General features: G+C 42.1%; 1 protein-coding gene across 2 annotated transcripts in view; it reads left to right on the top strand.

Moving 5' to 3' along the window:
- The window catches only part of LOC146634600 (protein NLRC3-like), a 720,577-nt gene that overhangs the window by 93,396 nt on the left and 603,789 nt on the right, over positions 1–23,392 (top strand). For both annotated transcript variants that reach the window (XM_085377952.1, XM_085377961.1), the window contains 2 exons: positions 525–701; positions 3,071–3,247. In XM_085377952.1, the coding sequence (XP_085234078.1) occupies positions 525–701; positions 3,071–3,247 (354 nt within the window). The remainder of the gene's footprint in view (positions 1–524; positions 702–3,070; positions 3,248–23,392) is intronic.

Below are 23,392 nucleotides of genomic sequence, written 5' to 3'. Positions count from 1 at the left end.
GTTTGTATATGAATATTTCATACTTTAAGACTGCCTGTTTATTTAAGGGAGATGAACAAAATACATTGGAATTGTACAAAATAATATCATGGATGATAAATTAAATAGATTTTAAGTAGATGCTTGTGCATTCTTAAAGTCTTATATGTTGAACTGAACTATGTGATCTGTTCAAAGCCTTAATCTTAATTTGAAGTGAAATGTGCATTTTGAGTTTATACACTATGTATATAAGGCGACCGTTTCCTTTTGCAGTATTTTTGTGTGGTGTACTTTTCTATGTCTTAACAAAAGGGGAACAAAGGTGTTTAAGTTCACCTAGGATGATGTGTTTTAATTTTCACATGGTCTTGCTTGAATTTGACCCTGACAAAGGCGTATGAACTCTGTCAGCTGTTTGGAGTTTCCATTTTCTAAACTTCTACATTCTGAACCTTCTTCAGCTCTGAACAGATGATGAAACACTGAATGATTTCAAGCTCACACTTTGTCTAATAAACTTACATCTTTCATTCTTTATACAGATTGTGGAGCTGTGGTTTGTCAGAGATCAGCTGTGATTATCTGGCAGCAGCACTGAAGTCCAACCCCTCCCATCTGAGACAGCTGGAGCTGAGCTGCAACAACAAGCTGCAGGATTCAGGAGTGAAGCATCTGTGTGGTTTCCTGGAGAGTCCAGGATGTGGACTTGAAACTCTGAGGTCAGTCAGCATGTTTTAGTTGTGCTGAGATGAATATGATGTGAAAGTTGTGCTGACACTAAACTGCAGACATCAGGCTGATATTATACTGATCCACACTGAGGATCTTCATGGTAAAGTCTGTTTTCTTCTTCTCTGGTTTAGTCCATTGACTGCAGCAGAACAATGTTCACATTTCAAACCTTCAAAGAAGAAGAAAAATCCTCCACTGGATAATTCACTGTGAAACTCTCCAACTCTTCATTGCACCTTAAAGTCTGTCTGACACTGAAATCCAAAGCAAAATGTGCGTTTGCTTTACAGACAGCAGTCCAACACAAACATACACACATCATCCAAAACACAGTCCAACATCCAAATCTCCTCCACTGCCAGCATGAATGATGGGAAAGAGAAGGAGGAACACTCTGACATTCAGGGTTAGAATGAGTTTCATGAAGCAGACTGTGAAGATCAAAGCTGCATTAGAAAGCTTACATGAATGAATGAGTGGACAGAAGTGGACAGAGATCATCTGAAGCACTTCAAAGGCTTTAAATCAGCACATTTCTCTTTATTCTTTATCAACTCTGTTAGTTTCTCTCAGTTTTCTGTGGAATGAAGCTAACAGCAGGCTAATAAGATGCTGACCAATAGGTTTCTATTAAAGGTTGTAATTTGTATATGAAAAAGTGCTTTGGCTCAGCAGGGATCAGCTTACAGGTAGAATACAGCTGCTGGATGGGATTAGCATGTCATAGCTATCTACCAAACTGCTAACTGGGGGATTTCAGGCCATCTATGGATCATTTTTGCTAACTGTTTATTCAGCTTAGGCTCACAGGGCTGCAGCCTGTGCCCTAGCTGTCATAGGGCAAGAGGCGTGGTCCACCTGCACAGGTGAGCAGTCCATCACAGGGCCAACAGAGAGAGACAGAGAAGCACTCTCTCACATCCACACCTACAGCCAATTTAGAAGCACCAATGAACCTAAGCAGCATTTCATTGGACTGTGGGAGAACATCCAACCTCCACAGAAAGGCCAACAAGCTTCAACCTACAACCTTCTTGCTTTAAGGCACTAGTGCGAACCACTTTCCCCCATTTCAGCCCAAATCCTGCATCTTCCTGTTTCTGACTCCAGGCCAGCTCCACTAACACTTTCTCATCAGACACTGCCACCTAGTGGAGGAAGTCTTAGTTCCATTTGAAGCTTCAGATGACAGTTAGTTCCTTTACAAAGAGGTGGAGGTGGTGGGGCCACAGCACCATCATCACTGAGTGCCATAGGACACTTAACCTTTGTTTCCATATGCTGGGAACTTCCTGTTGTTCCAAGGAGGACTGGAAAATGTGTGAAAATCTCCCAGTCAGTTCCTCACAGCACACTTCAATCATTTCCCTCCCACAGCATCAGGACCAGGGCTTTTCTCTCTTTGGTCCCACTAAGAGATTTCCACACAAACACCTCATCAGTGGGACTCTCAGAGCTACCAGCCCTTTGCTACAATCACAAAGCTCTTCATTGAAATCAATGATATCAAAGCTGGAATCAAATGAGTCCAAGTCTTCTGCTGATTCAGCATCACATTCATCTTTGCTCCTTGTCCTGCATCCCCACCATGGACTTCATTCCTTTCCAAGCCAGCCTTGAGTGTCCTTTATTCAGCTCATCCTCTGCTTTACTTTTACACCTGATTTTAGCTGCTTTATCTCTCTTTCAACAAGTTTCTGTGCCTCAATCTTTTTCTTCTCTCCCTCATAACAAGACAGCTTCTTCTGCCTGAGAACATGTTGGAGTGATTTACTAATCCAGGGCTGCTTATTGGGGAAAATACTTCCTGTTTCCAAAGTAATCCCCATTTTTCCCAGAAAGAAATGTAAGTAGAAATCGATGATCTAAGTGAGAACATGAGCCTTTAAAAAGTCCCAGTGGGTGCAGTCAAAGCAGTCCCTCAGTCCCAGTATATAGTCTTTGGTCCAGACTGGAACAACTGTGTGCCCAGTTTGAGCTCTCTTCAGTCCTGTGACCTGACAGACCCAGAGGGGCCATCACATCACATTTAGAAGCTCCCCTAATGGAGCCACAACACATGTCCAACACTTAGTCTGTCTTGTTGGACCAACTGGAAGAAATGATTCAAGGACTTAGTCACAGAACAGAGATTCAAATCTCCAAAATCCAACTGGCTGCATCAGGACATATAGTCTGAAACTCTGCACAGTTTCCTGTTTGAAGCTGCTTCCTGTTGGCTTCAGCTGTTTGGAGTTTCCATTTTCTAAACTTCTACATTCTGAACCTTCTTCAGCTCTGAACAGATGATGAAACACTGAATGATTTCAAGCTCACACTTTGTCTAATAAACTTACATCTTTCATTCTTTATACAGATTGAGGAGCTGTGGTTTGTCAGAGATCAGCTGTGATTATCTGGCAGCAGCACTGAAGTCCAACCCCTCCCATCTGAGACAGCTGGACCTGAGCTTCAACAACAAGCTGCAGGATTCAGGAGTGAAGCATCTGTGTGGTTTCCTGGAGAGTCCAGGATGTGGACTTGAAACTCTGAGGTCAGTCAGCATGTTTTAGTTGTGCTGAGATGAATATGATGTGAAAGTTGTGCTGACACTAAACTGCAGACATCAGGCTGATATTATACTGATCCACACTGAGGATCTTCATGGTAAAGTCTGTTTTCTTCTTCTCTGGTTTAGTCCATTGACTGCAGCAGAACAATGTTCACATTTCAAACCTTCAAAGAAGAAGAAAAATCCTCCACTGGATAATTCACTGTGAAACTCTCCAACTCTTCATTCCACCTTAAAGTCTGTCTGACACTGAAATCCAAAGCAAAATGTGCGTTTGCTTTACAGACAGCAGTCCAACACAAACATACACACATCATCCAAAACACAGTCCAACATCCAAATCTCCTCCACTGCCAGCATGAATGATGGGAAAGAGAAGGAGGAACACTCTGACATTCAGGGTTAGAATGAGTTTCATGAAGCAGACTGTGAAGATCAAAGCTGCATTAGAAAGCTTACATGAATGAATGAGTGGACAGAAGTGGACAGAGATCATCTGAAGCACTTCAAAGGCTGTAAATCAGCACATTTCTCTTTATTCTTTATCAACTCTGTTAGTTTCTCTCAGTTTTCTGTGGAATGAAGCTAACAGCAGGCTAATAAGATGCTGACCAATAGGTTTCTATTAAAGGTTGTAATTTGTATATGAAAAAGTGCTTTGGCTCAGCAGGGATCAGCTTACAGGTAGAATACAGCTGCTGGATGGGATTAGCATGTCATAGCTATCTACCAAACTGCTAACTGGGGGATTTCAGGCCATCTATGGATCATTTTTGCTAACTGTTTATTCAGCTTAGGCTCACAGGGCTGCAGCCTGTGCCCTAGCTGTCATAGGGCAAGAGGCGTGGTCCACCTGCACAGGTGAGCAGTCCATCACAGGGCCAACAGAGAGACAGAGAAGCACTCTCTCACATCCACACCTACAGCCAATTTAGAAGCACCAATGAACCTAAGCAGCATTTCATTGGACTGTGGGAGAACATCCAACCTCCACAGAAAGGCCAACAAGCTTCAACCTACAACCTTCTTGCTTTAAGGCACTAGTGCGAACCACTTTTCCCCATTTCAGCCCAAATCCTGCATCTTCCTGTTTCTGACTCCAGGCCAGCTCCACTAACACTTTCTCATCAGACACTGCCACCTAGTGGAGGAAGTCTTAGTCCCATTTGAAGCTTCAGATGACAGTTAGTTCCTTTACAAAGAGGTGGAGGTGGTGGGGCCACAGCACCACCATCACTGAGTGCCATAGGACACTTAACCTTTGTTTCCATATGCTGGGAACTTCCTGTTGTTCCAAGGAGGACTGGAAAATGTGTGAAAATCTCCCAGTCAGTTCCTCACAGCACACTTCAATCATTTCCCTCCCACAGCATCAGGACCAGGGCTTTTTCTCTCTTTGGTCCCACTAAGAGATTTCCACACAAACACCTCATCAGTGGGACTCTCAGAGCTACCAGCCCTTTGCTACAATCACAAAGCTCTTCATTGAAATCAATGATATCAAAGCTGGAATCAAATGAGTCCAAGTCTTCTGCTGATTCAGCATCACATTCATCTTTGCTCCTTGTCCTGCATCCCCACCATGGACTTCATTCCTTTCCAAGCCAGCCTTGAGTGTCCTTTATTCAGCTCATCCTCTGCTTTACTTTTACACCTGATTTTAGCATCTTTATCTCTCTTTCAACAAGTTTCTGTGCCTCAATCTTTTTCTTCTCTTCCTCATAACAAGACAGCTTCTTCTGCCTGAGAACATGTTGGAGTGATTTACTAATCCAGGGCTGCTTATTGGGGAAAATACTTCCTGTTTCCAAAGTAATCCCCATTTTTCCCAGAAAGAAATGTAAGTAGAAATCGATGATCTAAGTGAGAACATGAGCCTTTAAAAAGTCCCAGTGGGTGCAGTCAAAGCAGTCCCTCAGTCCCAGTATATAGTCTTTGGTCCAGACTGGAACAACTGTGTGCCCAGTTTGAGCTCTCTTCAGTGCTGTGACCTGACAGACCCAGAGGGGCCATCACATCACATTTAGAAGCTCCCCTAATGGAGCCACAACACATGTCCAATACTTAGTCTGTCTTGTTGGACCAACTGGAAGAAATGATTCAAGGACTTAGTCACAGAACAGAGATTCAAATCTCCAAAATCCAACTGGCTGCATCAGGACATATAGTCTGAAACTCTGCACAGTTTCCTGTTTGAAGCTGCTTCCTGTTGGCTTCAGCTGTTTGGAGTTTCCATTTTCTAAACTTCTACATTCTGAACCTTCTTCAGCTCTGAACAGATGATGAAACACTGAATGATTTCAAGCTCACACTTTGTCTAATAAACTTACATCTTTCATTCTTTATACAGATTGGAGAGCTGTGGTTTGTCAAAGATCAGCTGTGATTATCTGGCAGCAGCACTGAAGTCCAACCCCTCCCATCTGAGAGAGCTGGAGCTGTGGGGAAACAACCTGAAGGATCCAGATGTGAAGCAGCTGTCTGATCTTCAGCAGAGTCCAGACTACAGACTGGAGACTCTGGTGTAAGTAGAGTGATGGAGTGAGTGGGTGGTGCTGTCACCAGTATTGTACTAAACACAGTCAGTATGAAACAAAGATCCAGTGTTTCCTGTAAAGCTGCAGCTTCTCAGTGAAGCTGTGAGAGGAGAATGGTGACAGGCTTCAGGATTGGACACAAACACTTCCTGTTTCTGACCTTTATGGTCACCATAGTAACGGCTGACACGCTCTGATCAAACACTGTCAACAGCCAATCAGCTCTCTGAACAAAGCAGCACGCAGACCAATGACTGCATTCATTTCCAAGTTTAAAGCAGTGAAGAACACAGTCTGTAGGTGAGGAAGAATTTAGTGAGAGCAGATGTTTGGATGGAATTCCTCCAGTTAACAGCTGGAACCGTCCATCTGGATTGTTGGGCTTGTTGTTGGGGTTCCTACAGAGCTCAGAGTGGACACACCAAGGTTCTTCTAATGAATGAAAGTCCAAACTCAAACTAGGAGGGAAAAACATTTTCATCAACTTCAATAAAAATCCAAAGATTAGAAAAAGTGAAGCAACAATGAGTCCTAGTACAGTCCCAGCACTGAAGTCCCTGCTGCTCTTTATACTGGATGTGCTGCATCACTGACTGACAGCTGATGAAGAGTCTCTGGAAACACTCGTTTATCTCCTCTGCTCTTCCTTCTTCTCTCTGCAGGTGGAGGTGATGATGGTAAACAGGACGGTGTGTGTGCTGAGAGAGGAGGAGCTGTGTCCTGATGATCCAGAGAGGTTGAAGCAGCAGCAGCTTGTGTGTAGAGACGCTCTGACTGGGCCATGTTACTGGGAGGTGGAGAGGAGAGCTTCATCCAGCAGTGACTGACAGAGGAATGAGAAGAAGTGCAGATGACTGTCAGTGCTGCAGAGTGAACTGCTCTGAGAACAGCTCCACTGTCAGACACAATGTAGAGTCCAGCATCATCCCTGTGTGTCCCTCTGGATCTGACAGAGGATCATCAGTGTATCTGGACTGCTCTGCTGCTGCTCTGTCCTTCTACAGTCTCTGCACAGTCTCTGTCTGACTCTGGCTACATTTTTGGCATTTATATTCTTGGTTGCTCTCTTTATATTTTTCACATGCAAAATGTGCCCATCTTTGGCAAGATTCACACTGCACCTGGAAAGGAAAAATAAATGGCTCATATTCTGTTTGGTGAATACTATTACTCAACATTTTAATTATGATTGGCAAGTAATGATACTAAGACTTATGTGTTTCTTTTGTTTTGTTTTGTTTTACCATTTCAATCATGCTGCGGTCAGCGTTAGCATCTAACATGGAGCAAACAATGCAGTAGTCCTCAGCGTTCCCTGAAACACAATCATAGTTAGGTTTTAATCAAACATTATTTATTGAATAATTAAAAAATAATAGTACATTTTTTCCAAATATACTTCCTGGAAAATTAGTCTAAATTAGACTTTGAGAAGGGTCTTATCTGAAAGTGTTTGAAGAGCACTATTTGTACTGTGCTGTTTGAAAAGCACTATTTAAATTGGAAGTACGCACTAACGTGATAAGGACTTTACTGGACTTACCTCGATTTTCAAGTAGGGTGCAAGCTATCTGCATTCGCTCCAGCACAACTGGCTCTGTAGTGGTTGACACCTCACTGACCTCTCCAAAATCAAGGTAGTGTTCTGCAAACTGTGAGATTGATCATAATTAGAATGTAAAGTCTTAATTAGGTAAAGGATAGGATAATTATAAGCCACAAGGCTTCAGCCTTTTCCTTTTTCAGTTACTGTATGATTAAGTACTTCTATGTAAAATGATCATCTTTGTTGTTGTTGACCGAAATAACTTTCACTTCACTTAAATTCACTTAAAGTCTTAATTCTAGCTAACAAGAAACTGAATCATTTGAATACGGGTTACCTTTAACAGTAAAACTCCACAACTGCAGGAATCCTGTCGCTTGTTGTGTTGCATAGTCTGTAACTGCCACTCCATGGTGTCTTCATGCCCTCTCATCCTCAGAAAATTCCTAGTTGAACAAAAGTGTTTGTAATGAAACAAGATTTTTTTTTTTAATCTAAGAATAACACCTCAGTATCATACATACCTCCAGTTGCGCAGAATTTTCCTGTCATAAACACCTTCATTCCCATGGGGTCTATGAGCAGTATTTTCTGTGCAGAAATGTTGACAATCTAAAGAAAAAGTTAAATTAAAAATTACAATTGTTTGTGCCACTGAAAACTTATTTAAAAATAACACTTTGTGCAAGAAACTGCTTCACAACAAATTATGCAAATTAATAACAAAATGAACACATACCACAAGAATCCAGTGTGTACCAAAGTTCACAGGGCACAGCCACGTCTTCAACTGGGAACTTCATCTGTGGGATTGGAAGTGCAGAGTAATTTGGATTTACTTAGGTACCATGCATCTCAGGGTGTTTTCAAATATAGTCTTCTTTAAAGGAACCGAACTCTTTCCTCAGCAACAGAAAGGAGTCAACTGTTTGGACCACTTCTGAGCTTTCAACATACCAGTTGAGGCATCTGAACTGCCCAGAAAACAACGAGCTTGCAACTACTGAACAGAGCAGGTGTGCAGCATTCTGCACAAGTATAGAAAAATGTTATAGAACAGTAAATAGGGGTTTTTTTAAATTTCAAAATTAGTAGGTAAATGACATTTCTTACTTTCCTTTCGTCTCTCAATAACACGGTGCAGATATGCATCAATGACCTGTTTTGAAAAATCTGAGTTTATACAACAACAGCAACAATTTTTGAAGTAACTGCTTGAGTGCTGTACACAAAAACATCTAAAGGAATAGAATTGCTGATAAAGGTTCTTTCTGCATATACTGGAACTGGGTATTATGATGTCACAGATGTCACAACATCTGTGTTGTGGTTGATAACATTTTTTCCTGTTGAAGTGAATGGGTGAAACCTTATCAGAGTTTTGCAATATAACCCCCCCCCCACCTACCCGCACATTTTAAACTATTAATGGTCTCTGCACTGCAAATGCTTCAGAAGGAGCAGAACCTCGAAATCAGACTCAATAATGATAAGTTCTCTTACCTCATCAGAAACCACCGTGACCCCTGCAGTGTTCGAAAAGAGGAATCCAATAACTTGTATGGTCCAACAGCTGCCTCCAAACGCCCAGTATCCTTTGCACGCCATAGCCTCTTTACTAAAAGAAAAATATGATAAGTTAGCTTAGGCATGCATGAGATTTCTAGTGGATACGCTTGGTAAAGGCCAACGGGCCACAACAGGAAAAAAGTCAATACAATAGGCATGCATTTACACGCAGAGAAATAGGAAAGGTACAGCGGGTGGGCAAAATAGAAAATTACTGACAGGCAGATCCATTTCCAGACTTCCACAAGCTCAGTGCACGTTGCATGTTTCTTTATATCCAATATGAGTTGAAGACTTCAAAATGCAAACAAAGTCATGCAACAGTTAATTAAGTTGCAACGCCAAACTGGCAACAAATGACCAACTGGTCAAAAAGAGTTGTTCACTATGTCACCTTCATTTTCTAAGCTTTGTTTCCGGGAGGGAAGTTCTTGTTCACGCGTTTCTGGTCCTGGAACACAATTAAACTCCTTGTGTCAGCCGTTTTGGGTGCAGAATGAATCCTCTGGACTTTGCTGGCACTGAGGGTTAGCAGTAGGATGGCAGGGAGGCATCTTCAGGTCTGTGCTGCTGTTCACCATCTGACTGCGAGTTGGGTATTTTTAATTGTCACTGATATTTACATGGTGGCTTCTTCTGTATGGCTTGATATGGTCAATGCTGTAGTGATTTCTTAAAGTTGCTCCTTCCGTGTTTTTTTAATCTCACACATTTGCCAGCGATGTCTTGAATGGTGTAGGGTCCTGAAAAATCTGGATCAAGTCTTCCTCCCTTCCTTCCACGTTTCATGTTCAAGAGAAGAACTTCATCTCCAACCCTGTACACAAGGTTTCTGTACTTCTGGACTCGTCTAGCATAAGCTTATGCATAAGCATAAGATTGTACTTAAACTGAAATATGACACCTACTCAGTGATTTACAACATAGAGGTAGGTTGTTTCCTCTTAAACATTTTAACTGCTTTCCTTACAAAATGAACTGGAAACCTATAAGTTCAGTCTCTGAGGTGCTCTGCGATTTCTCTCAGGGTAATGTCTGCCTGTTTGGTCAGAGTCCATAGTGCTCTGTGTGGAAAGTTCAGGTGTTTGAACATTGGTGGTTTCACGTAAACCCTGAACCTCAGGTGGTGAAGCGAGGGCAAACTCTTCTGAATCTTGAGGTGTAGATGTGTCCTCTCAGGTTGCTCTGGAACCACGTGACATTCTGCATCTAGAATCTGATCAACATGTCTACGCCAGACTAAGTTGGCTCCAACATTTATGGTGTATATCAGCGGTCCGGTCCGTGAACGAATTGTGCCAGAATGCCATTTCTGACTTGGGTCTCTGTAGTCTCTGGCGAGAACTCTTTGTCCAACATTGAAGAACCTGGTTTTGTTTCTTGTTGCTTCCACCATGGAAGACTGTTTATCTTGGACATCCTTGCGAATGTCTGGTTTCAGCAAATCTAGACGTGATCTCAGATCTCATCCCATGAAGAGCATTGCAGGTGTGTGTCCAGTTGTTGCATGAGTGGTAAGACAGTAAAAAAATTGTCAATTTTCTGTTGTAGCGGTTTCCCCTCTGTGCGACTGGCTGGTTCAGCTTTGTTGCAGGATGATGGGGAGCTGAAGTGATATGTCGTATGCCGTTACTCCTAAGGAAACACTGGAACTCCTCTCCAGTAAACTGATGACCATTGTCACTTACGAGCTGTTGTGGCGGACCTGTGCGTGCAAACGGTGACCAAAGACTATTGATCGTGCTGGCAGCTGTTGCTTGCTTTACGGGGAAGATTTCTGGCCACTTTGAGTGGGCATCAACCACAACGAGGAACATTTGGTCCATAAATGGGCCAGCATAGTCTATATGAATGCGTTGCCATGGAGCAGATGGCCACTCCCACGCGTGTACAGGTGCTGTTTGAGGCTGGCGCAGCGTCTGCTGGCAAACAATGCAGGATTTAGCCATATTCTCCATTTCACAATCAGTGCCTGGCCACCAAACATAGCTTCTAGCAATACCTTTCATCTTAACACCCAAATGTCCATCGTGCAGTGAGTCCAGTACCTTTGTACGTAGTTTGGGTGGCAGGATGACACGAGTTCCCCACATGACACATCCTTGGCAAACGGATAGTTGGTCTTTGCGGGTGGAGTACGCAGAGAACTGAGTGTCACTACAGGACGGCCAACCATTCACAGTAAGATCATTTGACAAGATTGTGTTTTGGCTCGTTTCTCTTTTCACCTGAGCACTTGTGACAGGTAGGGGTTCCATTTGTGTAACATGAAACACAGTAGCTGGAGCAGTCATTTCTTCGGTGGGTTGCATGTGTGGAAGACGTGAAAGTCCATCTGCATTTCCATGTAGCTTTGTCCCTTTGAACTCAATGGTGTAGGTGTGTGCACCCAGGAACAAAGCCCAAGCAAGCGTACGCAAGCCATGGTTGGAATACCTTTCTGAGGGTTAAAGATGGACACCAGCGGTCGGTGGTCTGTGATCAGGGTGAAGTGTCGTCCATATAAATACTGATTAAACTTCTTCACTCCACACTATCTGCGTATAGTTGTGCTTGGCTGCATTTAGGGACCTTGAGGCAAAGGCAAGTAGTCGTTCGGATCTATCAGGCATTTTGTGAGATAGCACGGCACCAATGCCATATGGTGAGGCATCACAGGCGAGGCGAAGTGGTAGATTGGGGTCAAAGTGTGTCAGAACCTCCTCTGATGTAATGAGCTGCTTAACTTAACTAAATTAAATGCCTCTTCATAGTTTTTTGTCCATTTCCATTTGACACTTTGTTGCAGCAGAGAGTTCAGCGGGTGCAGGACTGTTGAAAGGTTTGGTAGAAACTTGTGGTAATAATTAATTAAGCCCAAGAATGAACGTAGCTGACTCACATTTTTAGTGTCTGGTGCCTTCAGGACTGCTTCAACTTTGTCCTCGGTTTTGTGGAGCCCATGTCTGTCGATCTTGTGTCCACAATACTCAATGGCATCCTTGAAGAACTCACATTTGTTTTTGTTTGCTCTCAATCCATATTTTTCTAGCCTGGCCAGGACTGCTGTTAGGTTAGCCAGATGAGTCTCCTCATCAACACCAGTGACTATTATGTCATCCAGAAAACACTGTTCCTGGAATGCCTTGTAGGACCTGATCCATGGCACGTTGCCATACTGCTGGGACACTGGCGATACCAAATACCAGCCTGTTGTACTGATATAGGCCTTTGTGAGTGTTTATCACCACATATTTCCTGGATGTCTCTTCTACTTCCAACTGGAGATAAGCCTGGGCAAGGTCAGTTTTTGAAAAGTGTTTGCCACCTGCGACTGCTGTGAATATGTCTTCTATCCGCGGAAGTGGGTACTGATCTATGTGGAGAACTGGGTTCACTGAAACCTTAAAATCACCACAGATCTGCACTCTGTCACTTGCTTTCTTGCTTACTGACACTATTGGTGTAGCCCAATCTGACCATTCCACCTTGGTGAGTATTCCTTGCTCTTCCAAGCGCTGGAGCTCTGCTTCGACTTTGGGGCATAAAGCATAAGGTACAGGACGTGCCTTGTGAAATCTTGGTTTTGCATTGTCCTCCAGTATGATCTGTGCTTTAATATTTTTCAGGGTGCTGATTCCATCTTTGAACACCTGGGCACGGTTATTAAGTTTCTGTTTCAGTCTTTCATCCACAGAATGTGCACTCGGGCCTCATTCCAGTCTCATTGACATAAAGTTCCAGGTTGCGTTTCTTTTTCTCATATTCCACTTTCACTTTTCCCAGAGGAGTTATTCTTTCACCTGTGTATGTTTTCAGTTTCACCGAGGTGTGTTTCAGTTTCAGATTGGGGAATTTGTCTCTGTAATCTTCATATAAGATCAGTGAGAGGGCAGACCCAGTGTCCAGTTCCATCTGTAACTCAACCTCTTGTATTTTTGGTGTGAGCCATATTGCATCATTGTCTTTCTCTTGCATTACAGCTCCAGGCATGCCAAATCCTCCTGAGAATCATTTGAGTCTTTCTCAGTTACTTCATGCAGCTTTCGGTCTCTTTTGCACATTTAGTTTTTGTTTGATGCTGCGCAGCAAGTTGTATGTTTTTCCTCCCATGACACTCAGGAACACAGCAACTTTCCTCTCATCCTCTATTTTGTTAGCCAGACAATATTGTTCATCTCTCACCACATATGTTGTTCAATCCTCTTTGCCATTATCAAAAATGTCCATTTGTCCAACGCCTCCTGACATTTTCTCAGTATTTTCAAAAACATCCTTCACTTAAAAGAACTGATGTTACTCACGTCCTCTCTGCAGCGCACTAGCCAGGCGAGTGAGTTAGTATCCACACGGATGATTAGTTGTTTTTGCCGTAACCTTTTTCGTGTCTTTTGGCCACTTTCACAAGGATTTCCCCCTCCTGTCGTCCAGTGCACATTGGAGATCCGTTTTAATGCCATTTTTCGGCTAAATTATCCACACCCACTGCCGCGCTATGCATTCTGGGATATGTTGGGCCACGAAGTCTACACCGCCACAGCCTTAAAATTCAGGGAAATGAAGGATTCATTTCACGGCCGCATTTGGAGCAGCCTTTGAATTGGGACAGCCTTCGGCGCGCCGCTGTGACGTAATCGGCCTTGAAATGCGTACTTTAAGGCTGCAGACCCTGAATTGGGATACAGCCACTGACATGAGACAACCCTTCACAATAAAACAGGAAACAAGAAACAGACGCAGACTTGACACTGAACCTATACTAAACACGAGACACAACCTAAGAACTAATCCCTCACTAAGAATAACAGAAACATGGAATACCAATAAACAAAAGCATCGGGATACAAACCATAATACAAAGTAATATAAGAACTGAAAATGCTGGGTCAAAATGACCCAGAACCGTGACAAAAGCCCAGAGTTCAGTTTGGTCTTGAATTCTTTTAGTTTCTTCTCCACGTTCAACGACCGATTTACTTTTTGGTCCTTTGTGAGATGAATTTCCAAATATCTTATTTCTGATTTAACAGGAATCTTACAGTTTATCATTTATGGCAAAGAGTTCACAGTTATTAGGATTTAACGTTAATCCAGATGTCTTGGAGAGTTTTTACATTTTTCACTAGTTATTGGAGCTTGATTTGTTTTATCTTGAAGATGGCTGTTAGAAAGTGTGTGTGTGTGTGTGTGTGTGTGTGTGTGTGTGTGTGTGTGTGTGTGTGTGTGTGTGTGTGTGTGTGAGTGTGAGAGAGAGAGAGAGCGCGAGAGGTTGCGTCTTGATTTAAATCGAGTAGTTAATAGTCAGTAAGTGTCCGGCTGCTCCTGTATGCGATTAGAATGATGCCACCTTCTCCCATAGTCCAGCCAATGATGCGATTCACATTCGTGTATATACGCAGCTAATCAACATGGTTGACAGGCTATGACAGCGTCCTTATGTGTTTTAGCTAGCAAAGCGGCGTGGCTGATGTGGAGTGATACATCTGCTGTTGTCAGGCCTGCAGGTATCAGGCTGTTGTTATCCTTTATCTCATAGTGGACAGAAATTATTTTTTGCAGTGGCACAAATAATTTGTGTGGCATCAGATTTGATGCCGAACAGCTGATTGTTCTGTAAATAGTTTGAAATGTTTATTTTAAAAACGCCTTGGCTGCATTTTTAGGTGAACAGCTGCAAAAATCTTTGTTGTTTGCATAACTCACATAACTCATAACTCAAACATTACAAAATCCAAACGCTGAACTGCACCTATGCCACAGAGCTTCATTCCAACACATCAGATTAATGACGTTCCTTTCAATAAACCTTGGACACACACAATTAACAGGAGTAACATCCCCACTAATCTGCCTGTTAAACCTAGCTAACCCAGCCTAGTCCTCCGTACATACTGGCGATGGGTATTTATGCACCTCCATACCGTCAGCTGTGAGGAAGACAAACTGTCTTAAACACAAACTGCGGCGGTACTCCCAAGCCAATGGCTTCAGCCGCCTGATGCACAATAGAAAGCAAATCAGTACAACGCCTAATGCAGGTGAAACTGCTGAAACCTAACAGGGGAATAAGACTCCTGATTGAAACAGCTGTGTGAAGCCACAGGCTTACTCTAAAAGGCAACAGCGAACCATAAAACTCTCACCAATAAAACTATATATAAATAATCCAATAAAACCTACAAACTCTTCTGTTGACAAGTTGTTGTGGCTCCTCCAGCAAATGGCCGCAGCAGGCTAAACATGAGGACGCTGATGACGACAACAACAAACACATGAGATGCACTTCTGCACTATTTGCTCCTTTAATTCCACGTGTTACTGTCCACTATACAAATCAGCACATCGAACTATTAAACAAATGCACAGACTGCACAAACACAATGACTGCAACTCACAAAGAATTACACCAATTACTACACCAAACTACAACATCGGCCTATGGCATCAATTAGTGCATAAAACATACATCAAGTTACAGCCAAAAATGCATCACAATGACTCAAGCTGGGGTCAACAGGTTTCCCCTCATGCTCACCCGACCTTTCTGCTCATCAGGTGAGTGCAACCACATTTATCACCTAACACGCCCACGAGTCACGCCCCACACCCGTGCACCAATACAAGGTGTGCATTTAAACCAACCCTCTTAATCCAAAACAAAAAGGAACAACTCATATGGCTCCTACACTTGTGCTCAAGAACTCAGTCCTATATTTTAGGTTATTCTGAATAAATCGTTCATGCCCTCTCTTGGGAAAGAAGCTGTTGTGGTTCCTGGTCCTAAATCTAGTCGTCCAAAAGTTCTAAACGACTTCAGGCCTGCTGCCCTCACCTCAGTCTTTGAACAAATCATCAGAAATGTGATTATGGAAGACACTGAACTTCAGCTTGATTCAATGCAGATTGCACATAAGCCCAACAGAGGAGTGGAGGACGCGCTTTTGATTCTACTTCACCTGATTGTCAAACATGTAGAGAGTAAAGGACTTCAGTTCATCGATTTCTCTGCTGCTTTCAATAACACAGCCCCAGATTTGAATCAAAAGACTTTTAGAACAGTTTGAAATCCGGACAAACCTGAGCAAGTGCAGTCATATAAATATCTTGGGGCCATTGAGTCTGTTTTATCATGAGAATGATGCAGGACAAAGTCTTATAAAAGCAGCTTTGTCCCTGCTGCCGTCACTAAACTTAATAACTAATAACTGTTTTTCTGATTTGATTCATCGCGTCTACTTTCCAAATATGTGTCTGTCAGGTTTAAATCGATGTGTGTGATTGTGAAGGGATGACAAACGCTATTATTTTTCTGTAAAGCAAATTTACGTAAAAGTAAAGTAACCTTGATATGTCAGGATGTAGATGTCCCACCCAAAAACGTCATCAGCCCTGAAACATCGGTACTGTTCCAGGCAGCATTGCTGTCCACACGTCCATCAGAGTGTTAGAGGTGGCTGTCACAGATGTTGCAGTCTGCTCTCTGTTTCCATGAAACAACCACACTTGAAATGATCATTAAAGCTACCTGTACTAAAGGAAGCTGAGAACATGGCAGACGTGGGACTGACTGTGATCAGACTGTGACGATTGTTCTTGAGCAGATCTACAGGTCAGCTGTTCCACATCATGTTTCTAGGATGGAGCCGTTTGGAATAATGCCGCCCTCTGCTGGACAGATATCGTGTTGTCCCTGAGTCCTTCTGATCCTCAGCACTTTCTATCAGGAGACAACGCACTCAGGTCCCATCTGACGTTGTTCACTTGATGTTCTGAAGCCCAGTACGGACCTTAACACGGGCTCCATGTGGACATATTAGATTAAATGTTTTTTAAGACCAGTTTCTTGAATTACATGACGGTGTGATTTTTATTTTGTGCTTTTAGTGCAGAGAGAGTCTCTGTGGAGGTTGGATGTTCTCCCCGTGTTTGTGTGGGTCCTCTCAGGGGACTCTGGCTTCCTCCCACAGTTCACACACATTCAGGTAGTGGGGTTAGGTTAACTGGTGAATAAGTGTGAGCGTGAACGGTCGTCTGTCTCCTCACCCTGTGTTAGCTGGGATCCACTCCAGCTCGTACATGCCCGTCAGGCACCGTCCTCATACCTGTTCTGGTAAATCCAGTCCTGGAGGACACAGCTCACCTGGAATCTGTGTTCATGTTATAAAATGTTACATTTCATTAGAAGTTGGTTGTATTCCAGTTTTATGTTGCAGTTTTCACTTTTGAAAGGGAAGGTTAGTCCAGCTCAGTCAGATGCTGAATGCTCTCTTTCAGTACGTTGTTGTATTAAACGATGACTCAGCAGACGACACATTGTAGCCATGTTAAAAATCATGCAACAGACCCTTGGTCACGATGTCATTGTGGGGATGTCTAAAGGCTGGCTTCCTTCTAATAACCGTAACAAGTGTTTATGGCGCTCCTTGTGATGCTGGGTCAAAGTTCAGCCTCTGAAGACCTCGACGTGTTTGAAGTTATCCACAGGGTGCGAGGTCCACTTCAAAGGTGTTCTATGTTAGATGTTGGTCAGGTTAATCAAAATGGAAACTGTTGAGTTTACACATTAACCAACATGGTCCAGCACTAAACATCGTAAAGCCTTTAGTTTTTGGAGAGAGGATGCTGCCATCAAATTCAAAATGGGCTAATATTTTTCTTTAAATGTTTCATTTTCTCACTTTGTTTAAAATACTGGTTCATAGGATTTGCAAATGATTGAATTCTGTTCTTAATCATATTTAACACAGCGGATCAAACGTGGGGAAGTGGGTGTTATATTCAGATTGTGGGATACATTTAGGAAATGTAAAACTTTTGATGTTAATGTTGTTTATTTGCAGGGTTTAAAAATAAATGTGTTTATTGTTTGAAACTCATACTTGGCCTTCTACTCTTCATGGCTGCTTAACGAAGCTAACAGGGTGGACAGTCTGAGGAGCTGGGAAAGAAAAGCGTCTGAACTGCTTTAAATTTCTTGAAGACGTTTTATCCAAGAAGTTTCTTCAGTTCTGAGAGAACGGCGCGGCGGTGGGTGTGGATAATGTTGCCGAAAGAAAACGGCGGAAGAGGGGCGGCTGAAGAGTAAACTTTCAGAAGTAAGTACTGAATATTATGTCACTTATTTATGTGCAAATGTTTAATAATGAAAAACATTAAAACATTCCTGTTGGCCACATGTTGGCAAAGTTATGTGACATTAGTGATGTTTGTACTTTCAGCGTTTACTTGGTTTTAAAGCCTTTACTTTAAAATATACGCTGTTCAATAGTCGACCTTAATCCTACAGAGAATGTGATGATTTTGTGGATAATTAAAGTCAGTCATTTATCCACAAACACAACAAGCTGAAAGTCAGTGATGCTGCTCGGTTTGCAGTCCTGAACATCACGGCACAAGCAGGATTCACTGCACTGTTAATGTTAGCTATGTTATATTGCTGCCTCTGTTCGGTGGTGTCGAGCCAAACGGACTTTAACGTGTGTTTGAACGAGCTGACGGTTCACTCGTTAAGCTGAAAGAAAGATGCTTTAATCACAGCAGTCACACATGTGTCCACTGCACCATCTGGGAACTCTTCTTGTTTAGCACTCGTAATAACACAAACACTAAATCCTCCTTCTCTGGTGCTGTTGTGTAGCAGTGTGTACACCTGAGACTGTCACCTGTCTGTCTGTCCTGCACAGGGCTGAACTGGGACAAAAAATCGGCCCGGGCATTTTGACTAGAGACCGGCCCACCAAAAATGTGACGTCATTCAGGGGTAAAACCGCAAAGGATTCTGGGAACTTGTGGCAAGAGGTACTAGCGCATGCAGGCTTTCAATTGAACTCAGCTACAGAGCGATAAAAAGAAACACAAAAAATAGCCGGTGTTGTGCCAAAAAGTGATTGTCTGCCAAAAAGTGATTGCTCGTATTTAAATTGCTATAAGTAACTTGTTGGGCTATAATATGTGAAACATATGTCAAATGCATCCCTCATGGATGACATAAAGTCATCTCTCCATCTCCATCTCCTGCTCTTTTATTTCTCTCTCTTGCTCCATCTCTCTCTGCTGCTCTTCTGTCTCCTCTGTCACAGACTTCTCCACTTTTGATGATAAATCAGCCTGGTGCAACACGTAAGGATTGGCACAATTTGTTAAGATTTTGAGGAGTTTGAGAAACTAACCTTAAGCATAAAATAAAATTTACTATCAGTAACTTCATAGCACCCGCCCAGCAGTATATAAACTCCGTCATGCTAGCTAGTACCAGTTATTCTAAGCGACTGTAAAAAGTCAGCACAACGAAAACAAACTACAACTAAACTTGGTTTATATCTGACACAGATAGACAGCAGGTCATAACTTCTTACCTGAAGTTCAGTTCCTCTGCCACTATGACCGGCGGCCGCCTCGGGTCTCTCCTCCTCTTGCCTCCCCTTTCCCTTATCCACCTGCTGGCCTCCACCACTTGCTGATGTTGCTAAATCTGTGGAAGCTATGCCACAGCTACTGCCAAACAATTCAGTTATTTTTACACATTTGGCAGCGTCTGCCTGAAGGGCTTGTTTCTTTTTGGCCCTAATTTTTTCTGCACCTTCTTTCCTTTTTTTGTTCTCCATTTTCTTTAGTTCATCTATAAGATTGCTAAACAAGGGGGAGGGTGCATCCGACCTCCTCGGCTGTAATTGGTCCAGCCCAGAGTCGATCATGACCAATTGGCCAATCCAACACCTTTCATTATTTATACCTTTCCAAAAAAAAAAAAATCGATCGGCCCATAAAAGCAAAAAATCGCCAGCGGCCCACCGGGCAAATGCCCGGTATGCCCGATGGCGAGTCCAGCTATGGTCCTGCACTCTCTCTCTGTTTCTTTCTCTCTGATTGTGGAATAAAAGTATGAACATGTGTTTATAAGTCACACTTGTGTTTGAATCCTGCACCTTATCACACATTTGATTTCCATGTGTGACGACTGCAAGTGTCCAGAGTGAGGACAGACTGAGGGACCCACTGCTGCACATCATCTGTGAGGCTTTGCAGCCCTGATGATCCACCAGGACAAACTCAGCAGTGTGTGAGGAAGAGGAAGAGCCAGCAGCAGCTGACAGATGGAGAGAATAGACAGACTGTTCCCTGTTTGTGAAGGACTGCTAGGAAAGTTTAACATAACTGTCTGTCCTGAATCAGTCTTATTAGGTAATGTTCAAATAATGTTATCCTCCCAGTGTTTTCAGTGTGGGAGAAAGTACTCAGGGCCTTCAAGTTACACACTATGAAAGGCAGCAACAAGTTTAATGTTCAGAAACCTAAAGTCTGTATCAGCAGCAGAATGGAGCTAAAAATAAATGTTTGTTTGAGTTCTATGAAGCTTTGAGTATTTTGGATCAGTAGCTGCTGTGTTTGTTGCATCATATTGCTGTAATTGTTTATTTGCTTTATATATTCTGAGCTAAGTTGATCTATAGTGTTACATCATATTCTATAAGGATGTTATGTGTTTGTAGACTTTCTGCCCAGTTTGACCCATTTAGCAGAAGTCAGCCTGTTTAAGGCTCTGATGTCTATTCTGTATGACTTAAAGCAGTTATGACATGGTCTGATTTTCTCACCCAATAAAGGAATATTTCATTTATCAGTCTACTCTTCATTCTATCAGACACAGTTATCACAGCTCGTACATTTGCTTTTTACACATATATGTAAGCACTGAGCCACATTTAGTAATGCCAACATATTAAAATAACAATATTTCTCTCTTATATATGATACATCTATATACACACTGTCACAGATATTGTCTTTGAGTGAAGATTTGAGGTGATAGGAAATATAAATAACTGCAGCTTGAATCTTTGACACAGAGTTCATGCTTCAGAGTTCAGATGTTCAGAGTTCATGGACCGTTGAGGCTGCGAACTTTAAGGCTGCAGACCCTGAATTGGGATACAGCCATCGACTGTGGAAACCTTGCAAGTGGATCGTAAAGGTTGTTACAGAGTCTTTCATGTCTAAATTTGCCGTTAATAATTATATAATTGTAGGAATCATCTAGTTTGCTTACACTGATTACGTTGGCACTTTGTTAGCGCTACAACAACGGTCAGACCCCCGAGGCATCTAAACTTTAGTAAGAATGTGCACTTTTGACACCTCTGGTTAGCATTTAGTGGTCAGTTTCAAACGTATTTGATTTTTGCTTGTTATGAACAAATTCACTTCACTACTTTTCACGATCTGTAACATCAATGCACATTGTTCCATTTACTGCATATTGCACTTTATTCATATCTCTCATTCCACCTGCAAAAACATTGTAAAGGTCGTCACAGAGAGTTTTATATATGTATAAACACTAATATTCTCTATTTATTCTGTTTTATTGCCAATATGTTAGTTAGCCTTTGTTCAATTGTCTTTTATATGTCAATAGATACGTATGTCACAAATAAAAGTTTCTTGTAAATTATGTTTTTGTAAAGAATTTTCTCCCAAATCTCTTACATGCTAACTGTAACGTGTTATTTCTGCTAAAACCTGAACTTAAATGTGTATATGGTGTTTATCTGTTTTTCTCTCTGTTTTAGATGCAAATATCAAATTGGAGTTCTGCCTCCAGGCCAGAATTGCAGGAATGCACCACGTGTTGGCTGTTTCACTGCCCTCTGTGCCCCACTTTCAGCCCTGCTGTCAGGGCAAAGATTGAGCAGCATATAAATGGACACATTCAAAGTGCTTTGCCTTTCAAAGGTATGTTGGTATTAAATATACCTCATAGTTAAAGTCATAAATATGCACTTCTTTTCAGCACCTCTGCAGGTCTTTGTTGACTTAAAAGTTATTTTTCACATTGTACAGTTCAGTTCATTCATCAGCGAGAGAAAAAAGTGTTTTCATTAAATATTTTTCCTGTTCACCACATTTCCTGACAGCTCTTGTGATCCACACCATTTTGCTTTCATTATTGAGGACGGCTTGGATATTTTTGTTAATATGTACAATCTGATTGTTAGATAAACTGACTGCATTCTATACAACTACATTTAAATTACATGTTTTTTCTTTTTTTCTCTCTTACAGACAAAATGATGTGCCGGTGCACTTTCACTGCCCTTCTGTAACATGACAGTCATACAGCGTGGGGATATGGCAAGGCAATTATTGTCATGTCAGCATTCAGGACTGCTCCCCACTGAACTCTCCGTGGAGCCTCGTCTCCCTCTCCATGTCTCGTCTCCAGCATCTAAACCATTTCCTGAATCTTGGGTAGAACATTCATGTGCTCCACCCTCTGTGCTAAATGAAACTGGGGCTTGTGGAAAGTCCATGAAAATGAAACGTCCTCACTGTGGTCTTAGTCTTCTTACAAAAAAACTTCAAGGCTCACATGATGAGGAGGCATTCAAACAGGTCAATAGATGTTTGCCTGGCCTGTCATCCACAGTGTTTTTGTGTAGAGGGACTTCTTCCTCTTTGTTTTTCAGTTTGCAGAGGACATGGAGCTCTTTTTAAAAGCATGTGCTGACGAGCAGAGACTACAGGTCAAAGCGATGTTTGACATTTAATGGACAGATGAAGGCACTGGCTGTTTGTTTGTGTTTTTTATCTGTTGTTTGTTTTTCAGTGTACAGAATTCCAGTTAAACTTATTATAAAATGCTGTTCACTTGTTTCCATACTTATAGTAAAAAATGTAAGTGTAAATGTAACAGCATTGTTTATACTTGTAACTTCAGAGTAAAAAGCTTATTGTTGATATTAACATTAATGTATTATCCTGTAATCAATAATATTTTTATGCATTTTACGCATTAACCCTCTGATCTCTATCCTGGCCATTTGGGGCCACTTCACTTCTCCTTGTTTGACTGCTACACTGCAGTGGACCAAAAGAATGACGCAGGTTTGATCTTAAGGCTCTAATAGTTGTGTGTGTTGTGCATGACATTGCAACGCAAACATGTATTTGCAAGATAGACTGGAATAAATTATGATGCATCAAATATTACACAGGCTGCAGTGAATTGTTGTTGATACAGGTTATTGAGCTTTGAGTTTCCCAGTCAAACGTAGCTTTGACACACATGCTAACACTCTTACTCTTGTACATTTCATAACAAGACACCAAAGCCAAAATATTAGCTCTCAAAAAAAATTTCAAAGCTGCAGCTGCAGCACACACAGCAACAAACACTGTTAGTAAATGTGTCCTGGAGTTTCTGCAGGTGCAGAAAGTGCTGCTGCTGTAAGTCAGCCTAACAGCTTCCAGATCACTGATATTTCTGGAAAGATGGCAAGAAGGGCATCACAGCTCATTTCTACAATCTCCCAGATCTTGGAATACAAGCCCCTGTCCCATGAAAACCACTTCACAGTAGTAGGAGTCCACTAAAACCTACAAATGAAGAGTGATCCTGGAAGAAATAGGGCGCACACTAGTGACCTCAACAGTTGCAAGACAGCCTTGTCCCCGATGCTTATATGAAAAAAAATATGAAGATTTATGAAACCATTA

The sequence above is a fragment of the Diplotaxodon limnothrissa genome, linkage group LG3 (assembly GCF_057381915.1).
Source record: "Diplotaxodon limnothrissa isolate DT_005_m linkage group LG3, D_limnothrissa_male_GT1.1, whole genome shotgun sequence".
Classification (NCBI taxonomy): domain Eukaryota; kingdom Metazoa; phylum Chordata; class Actinopteri; order Cichliformes; family Cichlidae; genus Diplotaxodon; species Diplotaxodon limnothrissa.
Note: the sequence above shows the minus strand (reverse complement) of the source record. Positions and strands in the feature narration are given on the sequence as shown.